The 19,524-nt window shown below is 43.2% G+C and overlaps 1 protein-coding gene across 6 annotated transcripts in view; it reads right to left on the reverse strand.

The window, feature by feature from the left end:
* PPP2R5C (protein phosphatase 2 regulatory subunit B'gamma) overlaps window positions 1-13,792 on the reverse strand; it is a 77,397-nt gene extending 63,605 nt beyond the window's left edge. For 3 of the 6 annotated variants that reach the window (XM_028708501.2, XM_028708344.2, XM_028708094.2), the window contains exons 1-3: window positions 13,581-13,791; window positions 11,413-11,478; window positions 5,057-5,219 (exon numbers count right to left, since the gene is read on the reverse strand). In XM_028708501.2, the coding sequence (XP_028564334.1) occupies window positions 5,057-5,219; window positions 11,413-11,478; window positions 13,581-13,616 (265 nt within the window). In that variant the 5' untranslated portion in view covers window positions 13,617-13,791. Of the gene's footprint in view, window positions 1-5,056; window positions 5,220-11,412; window positions 11,479-13,580 lie in introns of all 6 variants that reach the window. The other 3 variants (XM_028708643.2, XM_028708181.2, XM_028708261.2) reach the window with 2 other exon arrangements.
* Window positions 13,793-19,524: the final 5,732 nt, after the last annotated feature.

Genomic DNA, 19,524 nt, shown 5'->3' on the forward strand with positions numbered 1-19,524 from the left:
AAGGGCAATCAATACAAACTATGAAAATAATAGTGAGCTGAACTTTAAAAAGTGCAAGACAGACATTGTAAAGCCTTTTGACTACATATAAGATTATATCTACTAAAAGTTGAGTGCTCCTCTAAATATCAGATTTCCTTAAAATTAAATTAAAGAAGCAGCTCTGACAATGTAAGAGTTACTCACAAGACCTTTATTCAAGTTGGAAAATTGCAGACAAGTAATGGTAGTTCTGGTATGTTATTTCACAACCTGGCTTGGTGTAGTACTTTGTGGGGTTGCTTCCCAGGGTAAGAACTTAGGAAAAGCTATTTTCAGTGCAATCCTATGTATGTCTACTAAGAATTAACACTGACTGAGTTCCATAGGGCTGATTCCCGTACAAGCAGGCATAGGTTAAGAAGCCTTAGACCTAGTTGAAGTCATAATAATAATAATAATAATAATAATAATAATAATAATAATTTATTATTTGTACCCCGCCCATCTGGCTGGGTTTCCCCAGCCACTCTGGGCAGCTTCCAACAAAGATGAAAGATACACTAAAATTTCACATATTAAAAACTTCCCTGAATATTCTTCTATTACTACCATTTTCTACAGCTGGAGTACAGAGGACAGAAATAAAGCTTTATACAGTACTTATTTCAAAATTGTGCTAATGTGCAAAGGTGAGGTCTATGGTTGTCAATAAATTCTATGGTGCGACTGGGTGACTGGTATAGTTTGGCATAGCTCAGTGTTTTGTATGCAGAAGGTTTTGGGTTCAACCCACAACATTCTTGTTTAGTCAAGCCTATTCAGATGTTCAGAAAGTAGAAGTACTTTTAATCTATTTTAGTATTTTAACTTCTGCATGTTTTAAAGTATGGTTGTGAATTTTTCATGATTTCCTTATTTTAATGTTTTGTAAACTGCTTTGAAGTTTTTTTTACAATCAAGCAGTGTAATTTTTTTTTACAAAATAAATAAAGCACAACTAAATAATATTTGCCTGAAATTCTGGATGAATGTTGTCAATCTGTGTACATAAAACAATGCCTGACTCTAAAAAGTTTTTTTATAATCCTATTTATTTATTTATGCCTCCCATCTAACTGGATTGCCCCAGCCACTAGGGGCAGCTTCCAACAAAATATTAAAACACAAATACCCCCAATATTAAAAACCTCCCTAATTCATTCAGATACCAGCATTCAAATCCCAGTGCTACCAGAAATTGTGCAGCCTTGGTAAATTTAATTCTTTTCCTTGGCCCCTCATAAGTAAAATAGAAGTACTAGAGACCCAACTCCAGGATTTTTGCAAAAGCAGCACAAGGAATACTGCAAAGTTTTTCTTTCTTTCTTTCTTTCTTTCTTTCTTTCTTTCTTTCTTTCTTTCTATGCAAATATTACTAGTAATCTGAGTAATTCAGTTTTGAATACTCCACAAATATTCTTGCTTGGTCTGGGAAATTATTAGTTTTTATGCAGGAAAGAGAACAAGCCTATTTCTCAATTTTGAAGGACTGTATACAAGTTTTGAAGATATTTGTAGTATCCTTGACATTGATGGAGACTGCAAGTGCTCCACTCTTCCTATGAAGCCAGGTTAAACATTGGGACCAAATGATATACCCATGAGATGTTACATACTCTCATTTTCTAATATTTACAGCTATCAAGTAGTAGTTTAAAATCAAGCAACACCAAGACACTAAAGTTTGTCCTTTTAACTGTTCTAATGTCATGAAGGGCAGCCACCCAAGGCACCAACTGGTTACCCTGAAGTGCTTAATTAAAACGAACTAAAAATCACTTGGTAAAATCTGCTAGACGAGCAGAGAAGAAATGCTCACATATTGGGCCAGTTTCTGGAGTCAGTCTCTCACTCTTGTTTATGGAGGGAGATGATAAGCAGGCCCAGCGCATCAGCAGTGCAGGAGCTGGCTGCCAAGGGTGCAGTCCTGCTGGCTGATGGGGTCTGCTTTGCCAGAATGTTTCCAGCAGAACACTTGTTTCTCTGCAGTGCAGCTGGGAGGGTGAGAAAGGAGACACAATGTCTCCTTCCCACCCCCCTTCCTGACAGTATAGGGTTAAACAAAACCAGTTAAACATTAGCCCAACCCCCTGCACTGATTCTGCGCAGGGGCAGGTGCTCCCTGGGTGGGGCTGAGTGCTCGTGGACACAGCCCTAGAAACTAGCAAGTTGCATTATCCATTTAAAAATCTCAGCAGTTTTTGGTTTCTGCAAATTCCTGGGCAGCGCCACATACTTTCTACTAGTCATACACAAGTAAGGAACCAGCAACAGCTTATGTGTGGCTCAGACTTCACCATCAGACTTCCCAGTCGTACCATAAAGAGGAATGCAATGTAGTATCTGCAGGAGGGATAATGCAATGCGTAGTTAAGTACTGATGTGGTACAAGGCATGTTTCAGCTCACTGGATTATGCCCAAGACAAAATCCAATGAGCGCAAGTGCTTAGAATAAAAAAAAGAAAAGGAAAATTCACATGTTTTAGATAATTTTCACCAAATTTGCATTTAATCCCAGCTATTTCAGAGCTAGGTAATTAACATTAAAATGCCTGTTTCAAGACACCTGAGGTGTTTAAGGCTGGTTAACCCAGGGGTGGGGAACTGTTTTCAGTCTGAAGGCCACTTTCTCTCATGGGCAACTTTCTAATAGCCACATGCCAGAGATTTGATAAAACCAGAAGCAAAAATGGGCAGGGTCAGAATGGGCAAAACAATGGAAGTGACTCTTACCTTTGCATAATACGCTACATTCCAGTCATGTAAAAGTCTAAAGGTTTTCTCTCACACACACACCTTCACTGCCCATTCAGGTGAACAAGCAGCATTACCATAGTTCAAAGACAGTTCCAACCAGGCAAAAGCACTTGAGGGTGCAGAGCTTCTCTCGTCAGGGTGAAACCTAGGCAGAGTCTGAAGGGGGGGGGCGCTAGACTTTCCAGCCCTGAATAAACCTTAAGACGCCTCTGAATCATTTTGGCAAGTTCTCCTCTATGTCACATACCATGTTGTTCTGGGTGGACCCCGGACACTCCAGATGTTTTTTCGTAGGGAGCAGGGAATTGGTAAGTCCCCTCCCACAACCATCCTTTCACCTGTGATTCTCAGAATCCAACCCCATTACTTTGCATCAGCACTAGTTAACAACAGAAATGTATTTGGATTATGTTTTGAAGAACTTCCTCAAAACCATTGTCTATACTCCGCATAAAGAGATCCAAATTCTATTAGCAAAATGACAAAAACATAAGATTACACAACTAGTTTCCAATTTTAACGTATTTAGAATAAAGTTATATACGATACTTGATGTTTTGCAGAACGTCCTATTTTTTAAGTTATAAGGAACATCACATTAACAGCCAGAGGATGTTGCAGTAAGCAAATAGCAATAGAGTGTATAGGGAGGAGGAATATTATTGGAATGTGAGGTTACTGACTGGTCCTCATACAGGATGCACCTAACATTTAAACTTTCTAGCACTTCAAATACTACTTGCATGTTTCAAATGTACCTCCATTTACCATAGATGAAAGAGAAGGCACACAATTGCATAGAACTGCATAGATACATCCAGCCACTTTGCTTTAGTTATTTATATGCTTGAGATACTTTTTGATATTCAGTACACAGACATTTGCCAATACTTGAATTCAAGTATAATAATAATAATTTACTTATGCCCCACCCATCTGGCTGGGTTTCCCCATCCACTCTGGATGGCTCCCAACAGAATATTAAAAACACAAAATCAAATGAAGTGCCATATTTAAAGGCCAGGGTTTCTAAATGGGAGCAAAGCTTTTTACACAAGGCCACAGGATCACATGCTCTCCTCTTGGAGGAACAGCCTAACTAAACCTAACTGTAGTTAATGTTACACCAGTATTTGCATTTATCACCCTCACTAATGACTAGTGCTCTCTCTCAATTAGGATTTAAAGTCAGCTTCAAACTGTGGTTTTAAATCCAGGTCAGCAATTGCTACCAAGGCAGGTGATGGATTCATGCCAAAGAAAGAATACGTAAACCTGCTCCCTTTGTATGTGACCCACACTTTAGAAATACCCACAACTGAATCTGCATCATCTCCAAAACTCACTTAAGGATTAATCCCTCTTCCCAAGGAAAACTGAAAAATGCAGTTCTGTGTTGGCAGGGCAAGTTTTTATAATACAGCATCTCACAAAACCACAATCACAGAATCATAGAATTGCAGAGTTGGAAGGGACCTCGAGCGTCAACAAGTCCAATAGGGGAAAACCTTGGCAGTTCAACTGGTGTGAATTTGATAACCTTTTATTGTGCCAATATGCCCAGACAGAATAATTGTAAGCTTCGTAAATAGTGTGGGCCCAAAGTGGTATGTAAGAGGTTGAAGCGCTAAAAGCCATATTGGACGCTGCTCATGAACTGGGAAATATGAATGCCAAGGCTCTTTAAAAGCTGGAAATTTGCCGCCATCACCTATGGAATGGCATGCACTCATAGCCAACGGTGTGAATTTCATCTGTTCTCCAGTTCACTGCCAGCATCTGCAGTAGAAGCCCATTTGCTTTGCTTTCTGAAATGGCCCAGGGCCCCACAATAAACCAAAGCTCGTGTAGTCTTGGCTCTACAGTAGATGCATGCTGAGTAAGAGCCCAAGAAGTTCTTAGCTATTTTTTGCCCCAACGTCACCACAATGCACAATGTTATCGCATGCATTTTGGAATGTAATCTGCTGCTCGCGCCCCACGGCTACAATCCTATAGGCCATCTGGTGAGCTGGATGCGCAACAAGGTCACTAGCTTTTACTCCCCACCTTCTCTCAACAGCAGTTTATGCACAGCTTGACAAGTCACTTTGGAAACCAGGCGAGTTCGAGAAGTGCCCTGAAGACTCAATCTTTGAGGGGAAAAGGTCAGAACCTCTGCTGTGCATGCCTAAATGGGCCCTCCAAATTGAAGTCTGCAGTTGCAGAAATTTGCTCACTCTTACATTACCAACTTGCTTCTACGACAAGGATTACTGAAAGAAAGATAGTAAATACCTTTTAAAGCTAGCAGCTTCTGGAGTTCTCTGTTATTGGCAAGATTAAATTTTGAGGAACTCTGCCGTTTTTCTTTCTTCACTACAGGTTGTACAGGAGGTGTTTTGATTTTAGCTATCTGTGTTGCAGGTACAACGGTGCTGCTGGATTTTTTGCTTGCAACCTGTATATAAAGAATAATTAAGACTTTAAGAAGCAGTCAAACAATATAAAGCCGTCAACAATAGTTTTCACTTCTAATACCATTAGCACTAACTCCGAAGAGGTTTTCTTTTTTGGCTATCACCACATATTTAAACCTATTTTAGAAAACCTTAAAGGGGACAAGTCCATAATGCCAAGAGACAGTCTCAAAAAGGTAACAAGTGCTGCAAGATTTGCTACACCCAATCCATGATCCAGAAAGGAAGCATCCTTGAGAAAATACCAATGTTCTTTACTTTAGGCAAGCTTTATGAAGCCTCTATTTTTGGCCTCACCCTTGGTGTGTCTATTTCACAAAAGCATAAAAATAAACCACAGTTGCACATCTGATTGGACACCTGGATTGCCAGCAGTACATGTGAAAAGGATCTAGGGGTCTTGGTGGACCACAAGCTTAACATGAGTGTGATGCAGCAGCAAAAAAAGCTAACACTATTCTAGGCTGCATCAACAGAAGTATAGTGTCCAGGTCAAGAGAAGTAATAGTACCATGCTATTCTGCCTTGGTCAGAACACATCTGGAGTACTGTGTCCAGTTCAGGGCACCTCAATTTAAGGAGGCTATTGACAAGCTGGAACATGTGCAGAGGAGGGCAACCAAGATGATCAAGGGTCTGGAAACCAAGCCTTATGAGGAATGGGTAAGGGAATTGGGTATTTTTAGCCCAGAAAATAGGAAACTGAGAGGAGAAATGATAGTCATCTTCAAATATCTAAACGCCTCTCACATGGCGTTTCTCCTGCTCTCGAGGATAGGACCTCGAGATTCAAGTTACAAGAAAAAAGATTCCAATTAAACATCAGGAAGAACTTTCTGACTGTAAGAGCTGTTTGACAGTAGAACAGACTCTCATGAGATGTGGTGGCTCTCATTCCTTGGAAGTTTTTAAGCAGAGGTAGGAGGCCATCTGTCATGTATGATCTAGTTGAGATTCCTGCATTGCAGGGCATTGGACTAAATGACCCTCGGGGTCCCTTCCAATTCTACAATTCTATGATTAATGACTTTGTTTAATATTGTATGCTGCTATACACATTCCAAAAGGATAGGGAGGCAAAGTGGCTAAATATGTCTCTTTAACACCCATGAGGTTCAGCAAGTCTACAATCCATGGACTTTGAAGAAAGAACTACGCTTGAAGAGCAGTTGTTAGAGGTTAGTTCGTTGACTTTCCTGACCCTTTAAATTAGAATTGAGAACTTGCTTTGTACCTGCATTATGGTATTAGGTAAAGTACACATAGCATTTCAGATTCCAAAAAGCAGTACTTTGTTTACAACAAGCTTGCATCTATTTTTAACACTCTTTGCTGTCACCTTCATTTTAAAGAGGGAAAACCGCTCATCAAAGTACCCTGTGTATAACTTAAAATCAATGCCTACTAGCATTTTTCTTTGAATAAAAGCTTACTGGTTGGGGCTTAACAGCAAGTAGAGTTGCATCAGCAGACTCTTCCCCCATTGCTGCTCCTGCCCACCCTAAAGGGAACAGTATGAAACTTCTGTATTTCCTAAAGAAGAAAAAGTTGCTTTAACCTCAGGAGAGAGTGGACTATGGATGCACTCTCTGAACTATGTTTATATTTTCTTCCAATAAACACTTTCTTTCTCATGACTAGTGTACTTTACCTTCTACAGTGGTCTGTTGTCACCCCCCCCCCCCGCATAATTAATATTGTCAGTAGTGTAGACCCAAAGGAATATGCAAGTTAATATTTTGCCCTCAGGCAATGAAGGTGGGGGGGATCCATGGAACCTGGTGTCTTTTTAATAAGGATATTCAATGAATTGTAAATAGGTGTACCGTATTAGTCACACCACAAAGGCTCTTTGGGCAGTTGTGAGCAGGGTCTGTGGATGCACAGAAGGCTACTTAATGACAACTCTAAACTAATTACATCTGATATGATGCAATTGTGACCATCAGTATTTGGACTAAAGTAAGCAAGACAGATGCAGATGACTTAAAAAAAGATGAGGTCAGAAATAGATATAGCTGCTGCACCAACAAACTGCTTCTTTCCATCGCCTCCTCTCCTCCTAGATGGTAAAGTCCAGTACCACAAAACAACAGTAGACTGCTGCGTTTCCCACCCTGCTCTACTTAGTTGCTGCTTGTGGTGTCAGAAAAACTCAACAGTGTAACGACACCACACTTTTAAAATATATTCTACTTTTGGAATCAGCCAAGCAGCTCCCGCTTTATGTAGTTCCAGCCTAACAGAATATAAAAGTTCAGCTGCAACCCTGGCCATGAATTCATTTTTAATTGGACTTCAGAGAAGTTGCATGAGATGTTTGAAATATGTTACCCATTTTACTAGTGCTTTCAGATCCACAGAGAAGATAACATAAAAGTAAGCACCACCATGAATTCAAATAAAATTATAAGATTTATATAGGTGTCTATAAATAAAATATTTGTGGGATGCAGCCACTTGTGTTCTCCTTGTTCTTTGAATAGAGGACATTCTCTAGTCTTCACAATCTGGCATTTTTCACAAGCACTTGAAACAAAACAACATATGCTAGTACATTTCCAGAAAGAGAGGCTTAAGATTATACGTAAAATTAGCCCAAAGTACTCAAGACAGATACAGGGGAAGGGAAAGGTGGAGAGGTTAAGCCAGGGAATATTGGGCCATGGGAAAGCACCAAACCACCCAATTTCTGCTTTTGAAATAAGCTTTGATTTTTGCACGCCGCAGACATTACAACCAGTTGAACGGATATAAGATTTACCACCTAGCTAATGGATAGCTGCTGTTAAGAAGGCTAAGTGAAGCCAACTTCCATACTGAGCCTTTGCCCCATTTACTTGTGCTTCGTCGTGTAAGCATATGTGATTGTAGTGCTGATTCTATTTTCTGGGAAGCATCCAAGTGTATGGTTTCTGTGTATCCCTTTGTTCCCTAGCCATCAGAAATGGCGCCAGGAGAGTCTGGTAGAGCTCTGCATTGTATAACACACAGAACATTCATTTAGCAAGGAATTTTTGCCCTTTTCCTGCATCACACCTTTAGCCATTAATGGCGCTTCAGAATATGCACTCACTATATATTTTCATATAACGAGACACAATTTCATACTGGAGACTAAAATGGTTCCCAGTATGTTGATAAATAATTTCTTTTTACGTACATGTACACAAAACAGATTAATATGTATTCAGACATTTTTTTTTAAAAATGGAATATTTAATTGTACCTGAACTATTGTCTTACATTCCAATATGCACAATTACTCTGCCAGTAACAATTTAAGTGCAGAAACACTTGCATGTTACATCCTTGTGGTTTTAGCAACGAAAGATTATCTGCTGTGGGTGCTAGCCATCCCATGGCTTTGTTTGCATGATCAAATCCTGGCTTGTTAAGTCATGATATGTACAAGCTGTATGCACATGCAGACAGCTCCTTTTCTACCACATTGATTCTCCCTTTGTGTGAACGGTAAAAATAAAATAAATAAAAAATGAGACAGGATTCAGAAGTCAAGTTTAAACCATGGCTAACTTCATTTCCTGGTTTGCTTCACCACCCACACAAAGTGAAGACTAAAGCAGCAGCAAAGCGGGGATGTGTGGGTGCACACCACTCATGCGTATCCTGACTGATTGTGCAAATGTGGCCCATATGTTCAGCCACATCGCTGTCAATTCGCCATTATCTCTCCATCCTCCTTTCCCCAGCAGCATAGTTTGTCTCTACAGCTCCTTCTCTTCGCAAATCTTATACCGGCTGTCACTGATGCGACAGCTACGCTCATTTCTGGACCAGAAGAGCTTGGCCGCAGTAATTTAGGCATTGGTAACTTCTCAAGACTGGATTACTGCAATGCACTCTATGTGGGGCTTCCCTTGTGCCTGAGCCAGAAACTGTGCAAAGTGCTTCAGCCCAGCTGCTGACAGGAATGAGAAGCTGACTGGATGAGAAACACCTCTGCTTAAAGAGAACTGCACTGGTTGCCCATTTGCTACTGGGCCAAACGCAAGGTGTTAGTATATAAAGCATTAGCTGCTTAGCACCAGTTTACTTGCAGAATCACTCCACCGCTTCAATCTCTGGAAATGGCAGGTGTTTTATCTCTTTTTCCACTATGGTTTTAATAATCTTTCAAATGTTTTTAATTTTATATTTTATATTTGTGCAAAGAGGTTTCCTTATTATAAAGTGGCATATAATTTTTGGTGAAATAACGAGGGAAGCAGATTTTCCTCTCAGATTTTCCTATGGGAGCCACAAGGGATCATATGAACACATGTCTACCTGACACAGAAATCACTCCCTTCTTCCAACATGCACAGCAGAAGCTAGTCTCCCCACGCATCGGAGGAAGTGGGCAGAAAGAGCCAAGTATTCTAGCCCCAAGTCACAGGCACAGTATCTATCCTGTCCCACTGATTTAATTCTCGTCTGGGAAACAGCAAGTCTGCTTGCATGCAGCACTAGCAAGTCATGTTGAAAATTAGGTGCAACAGGGCCCCACCCATGCTGCACCACCAGCATACAGGAAATACAATGAGGCTAAGTGCATACTATTAAAAACCCTTTGAGTACTATCCGGCTGCAGTAACAGGGTAAACACTTTTGACACACTTTGGAAACTTTTAAAAGGATAGAGAGATTGGGGGGGGGGGGCTCATTTAATTTCACTGTAAACAAGTGGCACAGTGACAATAAAGTATTTCTATTTCTATCATGCTTAAAAACATTGCTTAAGTAGTTCAGCTAAAGATTTGACAAAAGCATTAAAGAATATGTTAACAGTAACAGACATATTACTTCCCTATGCCTTTTTATAGAATCAAAGAATTGTAGAGTTGGAAGGGACCCCAAGGATCATCTAGTCCAACCCCCAGCAATGCAGGAATCTCAACTAAAGCATCCATGACAGATGCCCATCCTAAAAATGCCACAATAGTAACACATTCCAAGTGCTGAAATCAGCATTTGTCAGCACACAGAAATGCCAAACCAAATCATTTTAAAACATAAAATGAGAAAGCTGTACTTTCATGAAAAATAAGACCCAATGGAACTTTTGTATAGACAAATGCGTACATGATTGCAGCCTTAAGAACAAATCTGTAGAAGGTACAGTACATTTGGCAGTCTGTCATGAATCACATGAGACATTCATTTCCAAGAGTCTATGTATTGCATCCGGGACGCGGGTGGCGCTGTGGGTAAAACCTCAGTGCCTAGAACTTGCCGATCGCATGGTCGGCGGTTCGAATCCCCGCGGCGGGGTGAGCTCCCGTCTTGGGTCCCAGCTCCTGCCCACCTAGCAGTTCGAAAGCACCCCCAAAGTGCAAGTAGATAAATAGGTACCGCTTTCTAGCGGGCAGGTAAACGGCGTTTCCGTGTGCTGAGCTGGTGCTGGCTCGCCAGAGCAGCTTCGTCACGCTGGCCACGTGACCCGGAAGTGTCTCCGGACAGCGCTGGCCCCCGGCCTCTTAAGTGAGATGGGCGCACAACCCTAGAGTCGGACATGGCTGACCCGTACGGGCAGGGGTACCTTTACCTTTATGCACTGCATCCAACTAACGTCCACTCAGGGTAGACCCACTGGAATTAATGGACCTGTTAGTCATGCCAATTAATTTCAATGGGTCTACTCTATTAAAAACTGGTACACCACCATACTTTTAAAAGGCAAAAATATAGATCCCCAAACATTGTAGCACAATTTTCCTAAATGTTCAAAGCACCTGAAGTGTATTATCTCAAGATTTCTTACAACATTCCTGTAAGGTAAACCAGCTCTCTTATTCCCGTATTTCAGATTGGGGGGCAGGGAGAGCTAACAAACAGCAGTTTGCCTAGTTACCCAGAAGTTCATGGTAAAGAGAACAAGCCCCATTGAGAGAGTTTTACTCTTAAAGGTGGCATACAGGTCAGAACTGAATTTCTTAACTACAAAGAAAAACGCTGAGAAACAATTTTTAATCACACTTTGAGAACTTCACATTACTACTTCTCACAAAACAAGGTCACTAAGGCACTTCACTTTTTAGTTTTTAACTGAGAAGTTGCTAGTGATCACAAGAGGGACTGAAAAGCACTGCCAAATATTAGCAAAGGAATTAATAAAACATCAGTGTAAACATTTCTGAAAGAAAGCAAAACATTTAAATTTGTAACATTTACCTCCATGTCCAGATTATCTTGCACATCTTTGCTACTTTTCCCACTTTTCCCTGCTTTCGGAGGTTCCTGAAATTTACAGAGACATGTAAGTTTCCCCTACTTAGAAAAAGAAACAGTACAATTTCGGTTACAAAATCCATGAAATAAAATAAATGGCAACACATGCTTACTATAAAAGAGAAGATGTTAGGTTTCCATTTACTCTCTCTTAGCAAGCAGCATAGTTTTCAAATCAAGCTCAAGTACCCCAATGCAAGTAAAAGGAAACATGCAATAGTTTTGAAATTTCAAGGAAAGCTGTCAGAAAGGAGATGGAACAGGGATGGGCAATAAAGCTGCAGAAAGTATTATGGCAATCAACCACTGCTTTCTAATTTTTAAGAACAGCTTAGAAATCTGGACAGAGACACTGGGGTCTGAGCAATTTCAAACCCTGGAGAATTATAAGGAGGCTGGATGGCCACAGCTAGTACAGAAGAAGCTCAGGGAATATATATCCTACGGTTGCAAAGATGCAACAGGTGATCCATGACATCACCTTCAGTACTTCGATCCTGAGGTCTACTTTAAACTTTGACCCCATGTGTTCAAACTGAAAACTATGTACAACAGAGAAGACATGCAAGTTCAAGGCTCACTCCCATAACTTTGTATGTTTATAACAGCAGGACTAAAGTGTAAACCAGACCTGAGACTTTCCCCTTCCCAGCACTTCAGAACACACCTGACAATTAGAACCCAGGTTAACAGCCATCACAGAGCACCTGGATTTGTTCTTCCCCTAAATTTATTGGGATTTATTTGGCCTGTGCTACAGCCTTTTTTGTCTGTTGGGGTAACAGTGAGATACAAAAGATAGCAGACAGAGTGCAATAAGCACACAAATTCTGAACAGATGTGCAGATGTTGCATGGAATTCAACACTAAAGGGTCCTGTTAAGTGGAAGAGGAGCCTTTTATCACAGTTTTAGCACTAAAACAAGACTTCTTGGAATGTCTGAAAGAGGCCAGGTTTCTGCCTCAGTTGCCCTGTCAATTAGGAGACAAAGGACAGGTTTTACTTAATGTGCCCAGTCAATGGAAGCCCTGTGCAAGGATTTTTTGCTTGTGCAATAGTTTCCCCACCTCCAGAACCACACACAGAGGGAGGACCATTCCATCTGGCAATCACACAGCCTGATCCTATGTATACTTATTCAAAATACATCTCATCAAGCAGCAGCACTTACCCCCAAGTACCTGTGGATAGGATTGCAGCATTACTTAAGATTTATGCCTAAACATCACTCACTTCAAGGCAATCATGTCTGTGTCAAGATGCCAATATGTTTCCCTACCCAAGCAGGAGGATGACATGTTAAACCTTAACATTTGTTTTAATTGCCTCTTTTTGCAAAGACATGACAGAGCCAAATCCAGAAAGCTGACAAGCATATCTGGAAGTTTGTTAGGACATGCCCCAATTAAAATATAAATAAACAAACAACACCGATTCCACCATACCAACTCTGTTGTGTATTTCCCACTGGCCTTAGCCATGCCAGCCTTTGGCATGATAGACTCCCCTCTCCCCTCCAAAAGAAACCCACCCACTTTTTAGCAAGGAATACCCGACACCTCCAGAAACCAACCTCAAAGCAAGGGGTGCTGAGCCGCCCTAAGCCTGCTGCAACAACGACGACTAAAAGACTTAACTCCCGCGCCACAGTAAACCTGTTAGTCCTTTAAAAAAAAAGCCACAAGACTCTTTGTCGCTTTATCCCCCCAAAGTACAAACTCGTGCCTCTTGCCCTTTTGTTACCCTTTTCGAGATCCGTGTGGGAGCCTGCGCGTAAAATAATGAAGCGCGGCGCGCGGATAATGGAAGGCGCGTGTCTTATGTATACGTGTGTACACAGGGACGCGTGTGTTTTAACAAATCTTCAGGGAAGAAGCAGCAGCAGCTGCTCTCAGGAGGTACATCTTTCAAGCCCTGTGTGTCTTTTCAGACCACCTTCCCCGAAGCCCAGCCAGTACTAGCGACCCCCAGGCCCCCTTTCCCACCTCCTCCACCTCCCAAACTCCAGCTTCCCCCGCAGGCCTGCCTGCACCCCGCCAGCGACACCCTCCCCGGGGCCTGCTCCTCTCCCAGGACCTCCTCCAGCCCGCGCCTCCTCCTCAGGCCTGACCTGGCTCACTTTCTCCTTCTTGTTTTTATTCGGCATGGCCGGCTGGGTGGGCGGCTGGGGGCCCGCCAGGCCGGAGAGTCTCAGCCTCCCACGGCGGGGACGGTGGCTCCCCCTTCCTCCTCTTCTTCCCCGGGGCTGCCGCTGCTACTTCACCGGCCGGCCAGCCGGCCTGCCTCGCCTCCCCTCCCTCCCGGCGGAAGCTTCTCCCCTCTTCCCTCCCCCCCCAACCAGCCAACCACCCCGCCTTCTCGGACTCCCAGGAGCGGCGGCGGCGGCAAAGGAGAGGGAGGGAGGAGGAGGCGGCGGCCTCAGTCGGCAACTCTCGCTCCACGGCGGGGCGGGGCCCCTCCTCCATTGGCTGCGCCGCGTCACGTGGCGCCAACGTTGCTCTTCCTCCTCCCCCTCCTCCCCGGTACCTTCCACGTCCCCTCCCCCTCCCTGACGCCGACGCCACTGCTTTGGCGGAAGAGGCAAACTTCTCCTCACGATGCCGCGGGCGGGCGGGGGGGGGGGGCGAGTTGGTTTCCCGCCCTTTTCCCCGCCTGCCTGAGGGAAGGAGGAGAAACAGAAACCTCAGCCCTATCGCCCCCAAACTGGGGCGGGATATGGGGTGGGTGGGAGAGAAGAGAGAGAGACAGAGAGCGCATCATATGTGCCATGCCTGTTCTTTGCCTGAAGCCCTCAGGTGTGTTTTGTGTCCCATTGCCAGCGTTGAAGCTGCTGGTCTGGTCAGGTGTACATGAAATTAAGGAGTGCCATCTTGTCATTTGTCTCAGGCAGCCTGGGATCAGCCTTGTCTCAGCTAAAAGACGACCTAAAGCAGTGGTTCTCAAAACTTTTTTTCCTCTTGGCCATACTTTCAGAATAAAGGTTTGCTTGTGTCACGCTGAATTTTTTTAATTATTATTATTCATAAGAAATCCACTGGAAAACACAACTAGGATGGTCCTCATTATCAATCTTAATGCTGCTGCTCATTTTGGAAAAAAATAATCTGTATTCTGTAAATTAAAAAAGAAAGAAAGCTACTATACGACACTGAAATGTTAAAATGTTTATTTGATCGTCCTCGAATCTCCTCCACACGTGCCATCCTCTCTTGCCACACCAATGTGGTGCACTACACCCTTTGAGAACCGCTGTCTTAGAGGAATATGGCCTTAGAAGCTCTCTCTTTACGACTTTAAAACATGTAGGGCAATGAAAATCTGTCCTACCTCCTCTGTTTATTTTGACATAGGGCATCTTCCCCGGGAAACTGTTTTTCATTTGTTACACTTGGCGAAAATATTCAATCTCTTTTGGAAGCACCCAGTCCAGTGTTTGAGTATTTGGTAGAGTATATTTGGGGAATAAGTTCCCTGGTTACTGTTGTACTGTACATTTTAGGAACAAAATGAGACAACCATGTAATTAAACACACTGAGCTGGCAGTCCATAAAGGAGCAGGTGGAGATCAGTAGCTTTAGTCACATAACTTGGCCGGTGTTTTTTTAAAAAAAATGCTTTGTAGTAGTCTTGTGGGCCAACTTATGCAGATGTAAGCTACGCAAAGAAGAGAGCACCACCTGTACAATCTTTCTTTACTTTGCCAGTAGCGTTTGTTATACATGTAAACAAATGAACTGTATTACGAGTCCAGTAACAGAATGCTATCATCCTAGGAGCAGCAACAAAATAACTGCATATGCTGGGATTTCTGAACTTTTTATCTTTGGCTCTGGTATATCAACTTCCCTTTCGAACAATATTGCACATATAATTTACAGCCTAATCTTATTGATCCAGTTTAGCTACAGCAGCACAAACAATGGGTTGGATCCAAAGAGGCACGAGGAAAAGAGAAACAGCAGCTCCATAAAATTTTGAGCAAGAATCCACTCACAACATTATTCAAGGTAGATTCCATAGCTGATCTCACGCATCCAATTGCACAAACAACAGTTGCAAGTTGCTCTTGTGCAAGTGGAATAATATATTTGGATTTATGACCTGACTACTCATTATGTTAACAACATGATTAGTAAATCTCATCACAGGATTTTAAAAATTAATTACTGGGGGGGGGGGGGAGCATGCTTGACACTGGCACCACAGCACACAGGGAGGAGCGATCTTGGAAAAGTTGTCCCCCCCGCATGGCAAGTAGCATTAGGCAAAACCTCCCATTGGTGCCAAATGCTAATTTACTGAGACTGCAGCTGGGAAGAGAAGGTTTAAACCTCCCCTCCTGTCACACTGAAGCACCAATGACAATTCGCCACATACACACCTGCACCTGGGGTGTGTGTGTGTGTATACACACATACACACACATACACACACACACACCCTCGATATGATTGCTAATCATGCCATTAGCATAATGTGTAATTAGGCCCTGAGTTTCACTTTTCTCAAACAGTATTCTAGTGCAAAATATAAAACAAGCCTTCCATTAACAGAATGCACCACCTGCATGTGGTAAACATGAAGGACCCCTGGACGGTTAAGTCCAGTCAAAGGTGACTATGGGACTATGGTGCTCATCTCGCTTTCAGGCTAAGGAAGCCGGTGTTTGTCCACAGACAGCTTTATGTGTCATGTGGCCAGCATGACTAAACTGCTACTGGCGCACGGAGGACAGTGCTGAGTGCCAAAGTGCACAGAAACGCTGTTTACCTTCCCGCCGCAGTGGTACCTATTTATCTACTTGCAGTGGCATACTTTTGAACTGCTAGGCTGGCAGGAGCTGGGAAAGGGCAACAGGAGCTCACCCCTTTGAAGGGATTCGAATCGCTGACTTTCCGATCAGCAAGCCCAAGAGGGAGCATGTGGAAGAAGACCTAATTTGACCCAGTCCATTGACTTTTGCTGTGGACTCTATAGCTTCCCGACCATATTGGCTGTGAGTCCCAGAGGACCTATTCCCTCTATTGCAGGCCTTTTCCCACCAGGCCTGGGAGGGCAGGGTTTTGATTGACTCCAACTACAAAAGCTGAGGTTGCTGAAGAAGCCAGAGACCATCTTGGGTGTCTCTTAGTCCAGACCCAAGTCATGCAAACTAAGGCCCGGGGCCGAATCCGGCCCAATCGCCTTCTATATCCAGCCCGCAGATGGTCCGGGAATCAGAGCGTTTTTACATGAGTGGAATGTGTACTTTTATTTCAAATGCACCTCTGGGTTATTTGTGGAGCATAGGAATTTGTTCATTCCCCCCCAAAAAAATATAGTCCGCCCCCCCCACAAGGTCTGAGGGACAGTGGACCGGCCCCCTGCTGAAAACGTTTGCTGACCCCTGACCCAGACCCTCCAAGTGTGCCTATTTTCCAGGAACACCCCTGATTTAGAGAAGCCCCCCTTGTTTCTAATTTGATCTTGGAATGTCCCACTTTTCCTTAGGATGTCCCTATTTTCACTGGAGAAATGCTGGAGGGTATGGAGTTATATGACCCCCGAGCCATCTGAAGGCAATCCTGCATAGCGAAGTTTTTTAAAATGTTTAATGTTTTATTATGTTTTCATATATGATGGAAGCTGCCCAGAGTGGCTGGATCAACCTAGTAAGATGTTTGGGGTATAAATAGTAAAATTACCATTATGGAATGGCATGTCCCTATTTTCATCGGAGAAATGTTGGAGGGTACGTGAACCACCATCGGCAGGACTGGCAGCAACAGTAGCTGATATGTTTCATGCTTATGATACTATTTCATTCTTTTGCCAGTTATGCACATTTTATATTTGAATTACTTTGGTAATGTTTTATTTTGAAATCTTTAAGATAATATTTTAGTTTCCTGTTAATTATGCTGCTTTGAATGTATACTTTAAATTTCATAGAATCATAGAATTGTAGAGTTGGTATAGAAATGAAAAGAAAAATGATGCTGCTGACGAATAAATGAATTTTACAAACCACCACAGCACCACAACTTCACCACAAATGCTGTGCAATAGCTGTGCCTCATCTGAACAAAAATCTAACAACAGAGAATCGTATTATAATTTAAACCAATCTAAAATGTTGTTTATTTTTATTTTTGCATTGGGTTTTAGATATTTGGCCCACACAAGCAGGAGTGTGTACCATGTAATTGTGATGTGCCTAGCCCACAGGCTGAATTTCCATTGAATCTGTGCCACAAAGACAAAATGTCAACTTCTCCTAATACAAAGGCATGTAACTTCACAGCTGTAAATCATTTGACCTCCTTATGTCTCAGCTCTACGGTAGGGATAAACAAGGACCCATTTATGTATTTATTTAACCACTAGCAAAATATCCATCATTATAATGGGATGTGTTTATGGAGAGGAGGATTACATTTTCAAGGGCACCTTGGGGGAAGCACACCGATAAACATTTTACCTTTCTCAGTCTCTGCCTCCAGACCTGATCCCTGTTGCTAAAGGGTAGCCATGCAGTGTCAGGGACACTCCATAAAAACTTTCCCAAGGGCACCACTTCCCTTATTTCCATAAAAGCAAACAGCAGCTGTTCACTAAGATGGGAGAATATTCAGGAGTGCCAACAAGAACACTATTAGGGATGGAGGTGAAACCAGCCTTTGAAATTAAGCCTGCTCTTATCTGCATAGTCCTACACATTTCATCTGCATAATCCCATTCTGGGTTCTGTTCCCAAGGCCACATCCGCACTATACATTTAAAGCACTATTATACCACTTTAACAGTCATGGCTTCTCAGGGGCCACTCTTGGAAGCCACACAGATGGTGATAATTTCATGGCTGCTGCCTCTGTCCCCCTCCCCTGCCTGCCTGCCTGCCAATGCCTTGTTTACTGGCACCGGCACCAAGTAGGGGGGCCAAGGCTCCCCCAAAATTCTCAAGGAAGGGGTCCGGGTCCCCATCCCAAGTTCTGTGGCGGCCATGCGCACATGCCAAAGGGCATGCTTGCATGTCGTGCTGATGTCACGCAGCCCCGGGGTCCCTCAATCGTGGGGGCAAGGCGGCACAACTGCTTACTGGAGTTTTAGGTCTGCAGCACTGGCTTCCAGGTTCTGGGAAAGGGACCCCCCCACACACACTTTTGCTTGCTTATCTGATGGAATTGGGTTTTGTCCCCTGAGGTTGCTGCCCTGTGGTTTCCCCTAAATAATACTGGGGACACCGTGGTTTGTTAAGGGTGCTGAGAGTTGTTTGGAGATGTTTATCCCCCCCTCACAGAGCTAAAATGTTCAGGGTGGCATAAGAAGAAGAAGAAGAAGAGTTTGGATTTGATATCCCGCCTTTCACTCCCTTTAAGGAGTCTCAAAGCGGCTAACATTCTCCTTTCCCTTCCTACCCCACAACAAACACTCTGTGAGGTGAGTGGGGCTGAGAGACTTCAGAGAAGTGTGACTGGCCCAAGGTCACCCAGCAGCTGCATGTGGAGGAGCGGAGACGCGAACCCAGTTCCCCAGATTACGAGACTACCGCTCTTAACCACTACACCACACTGGCTCTATCAATAACTATCAATCCCTTTCCCCAGGGAACTTGGGACGTTCAACGATGCCACCCCTGCCCCTCTCAGGAGCCAATGGGAGAAGAGGACCCATTGTGGACAATGTTCTGTATTCAGTGGTCTGTGTTTGCCTGAGCTTCAGTCTGGACTAAGGATTCTGAGCTCCTATGTTCTGATTCGATACATGATGTCCTGTCACAGAACATTTCAGCATTTGGGCCTCTGCCATTGGCCCTTTGAACTCTGAGTTGTGATTTGCAGCTTGGAAGTTTAGACAGCCAATCATGTTGGGAGTGGGAGTGGCCCAGGCTTTCAGGAATGTATATAAGCAGTTGCTTTGCCCCTGGTTCCCAGTTATGTAGTTCAATAAAGGTTCTTGCTGTTATCACCGTGTCTTGCCTTGTGGGAACCCACCTACACTTCAGATAACTAGCCAAAGGCTCCCCCAAACCTGGAACCAGAACAGAGGGCAAGTCATAGAGAAGATTAGACTG

Source organism: Podarcis muralis, chromosome 1, assembly GCF_964188315.1.
Source record: "Podarcis muralis chromosome 1, rPodMur119.hap1.1, whole genome shotgun sequence".
Taxonomy (NCBI): Eukaryota; Metazoa; Chordata; class Lepidosauria; order Squamata; family Lacertidae; genus Podarcis; species Podarcis muralis.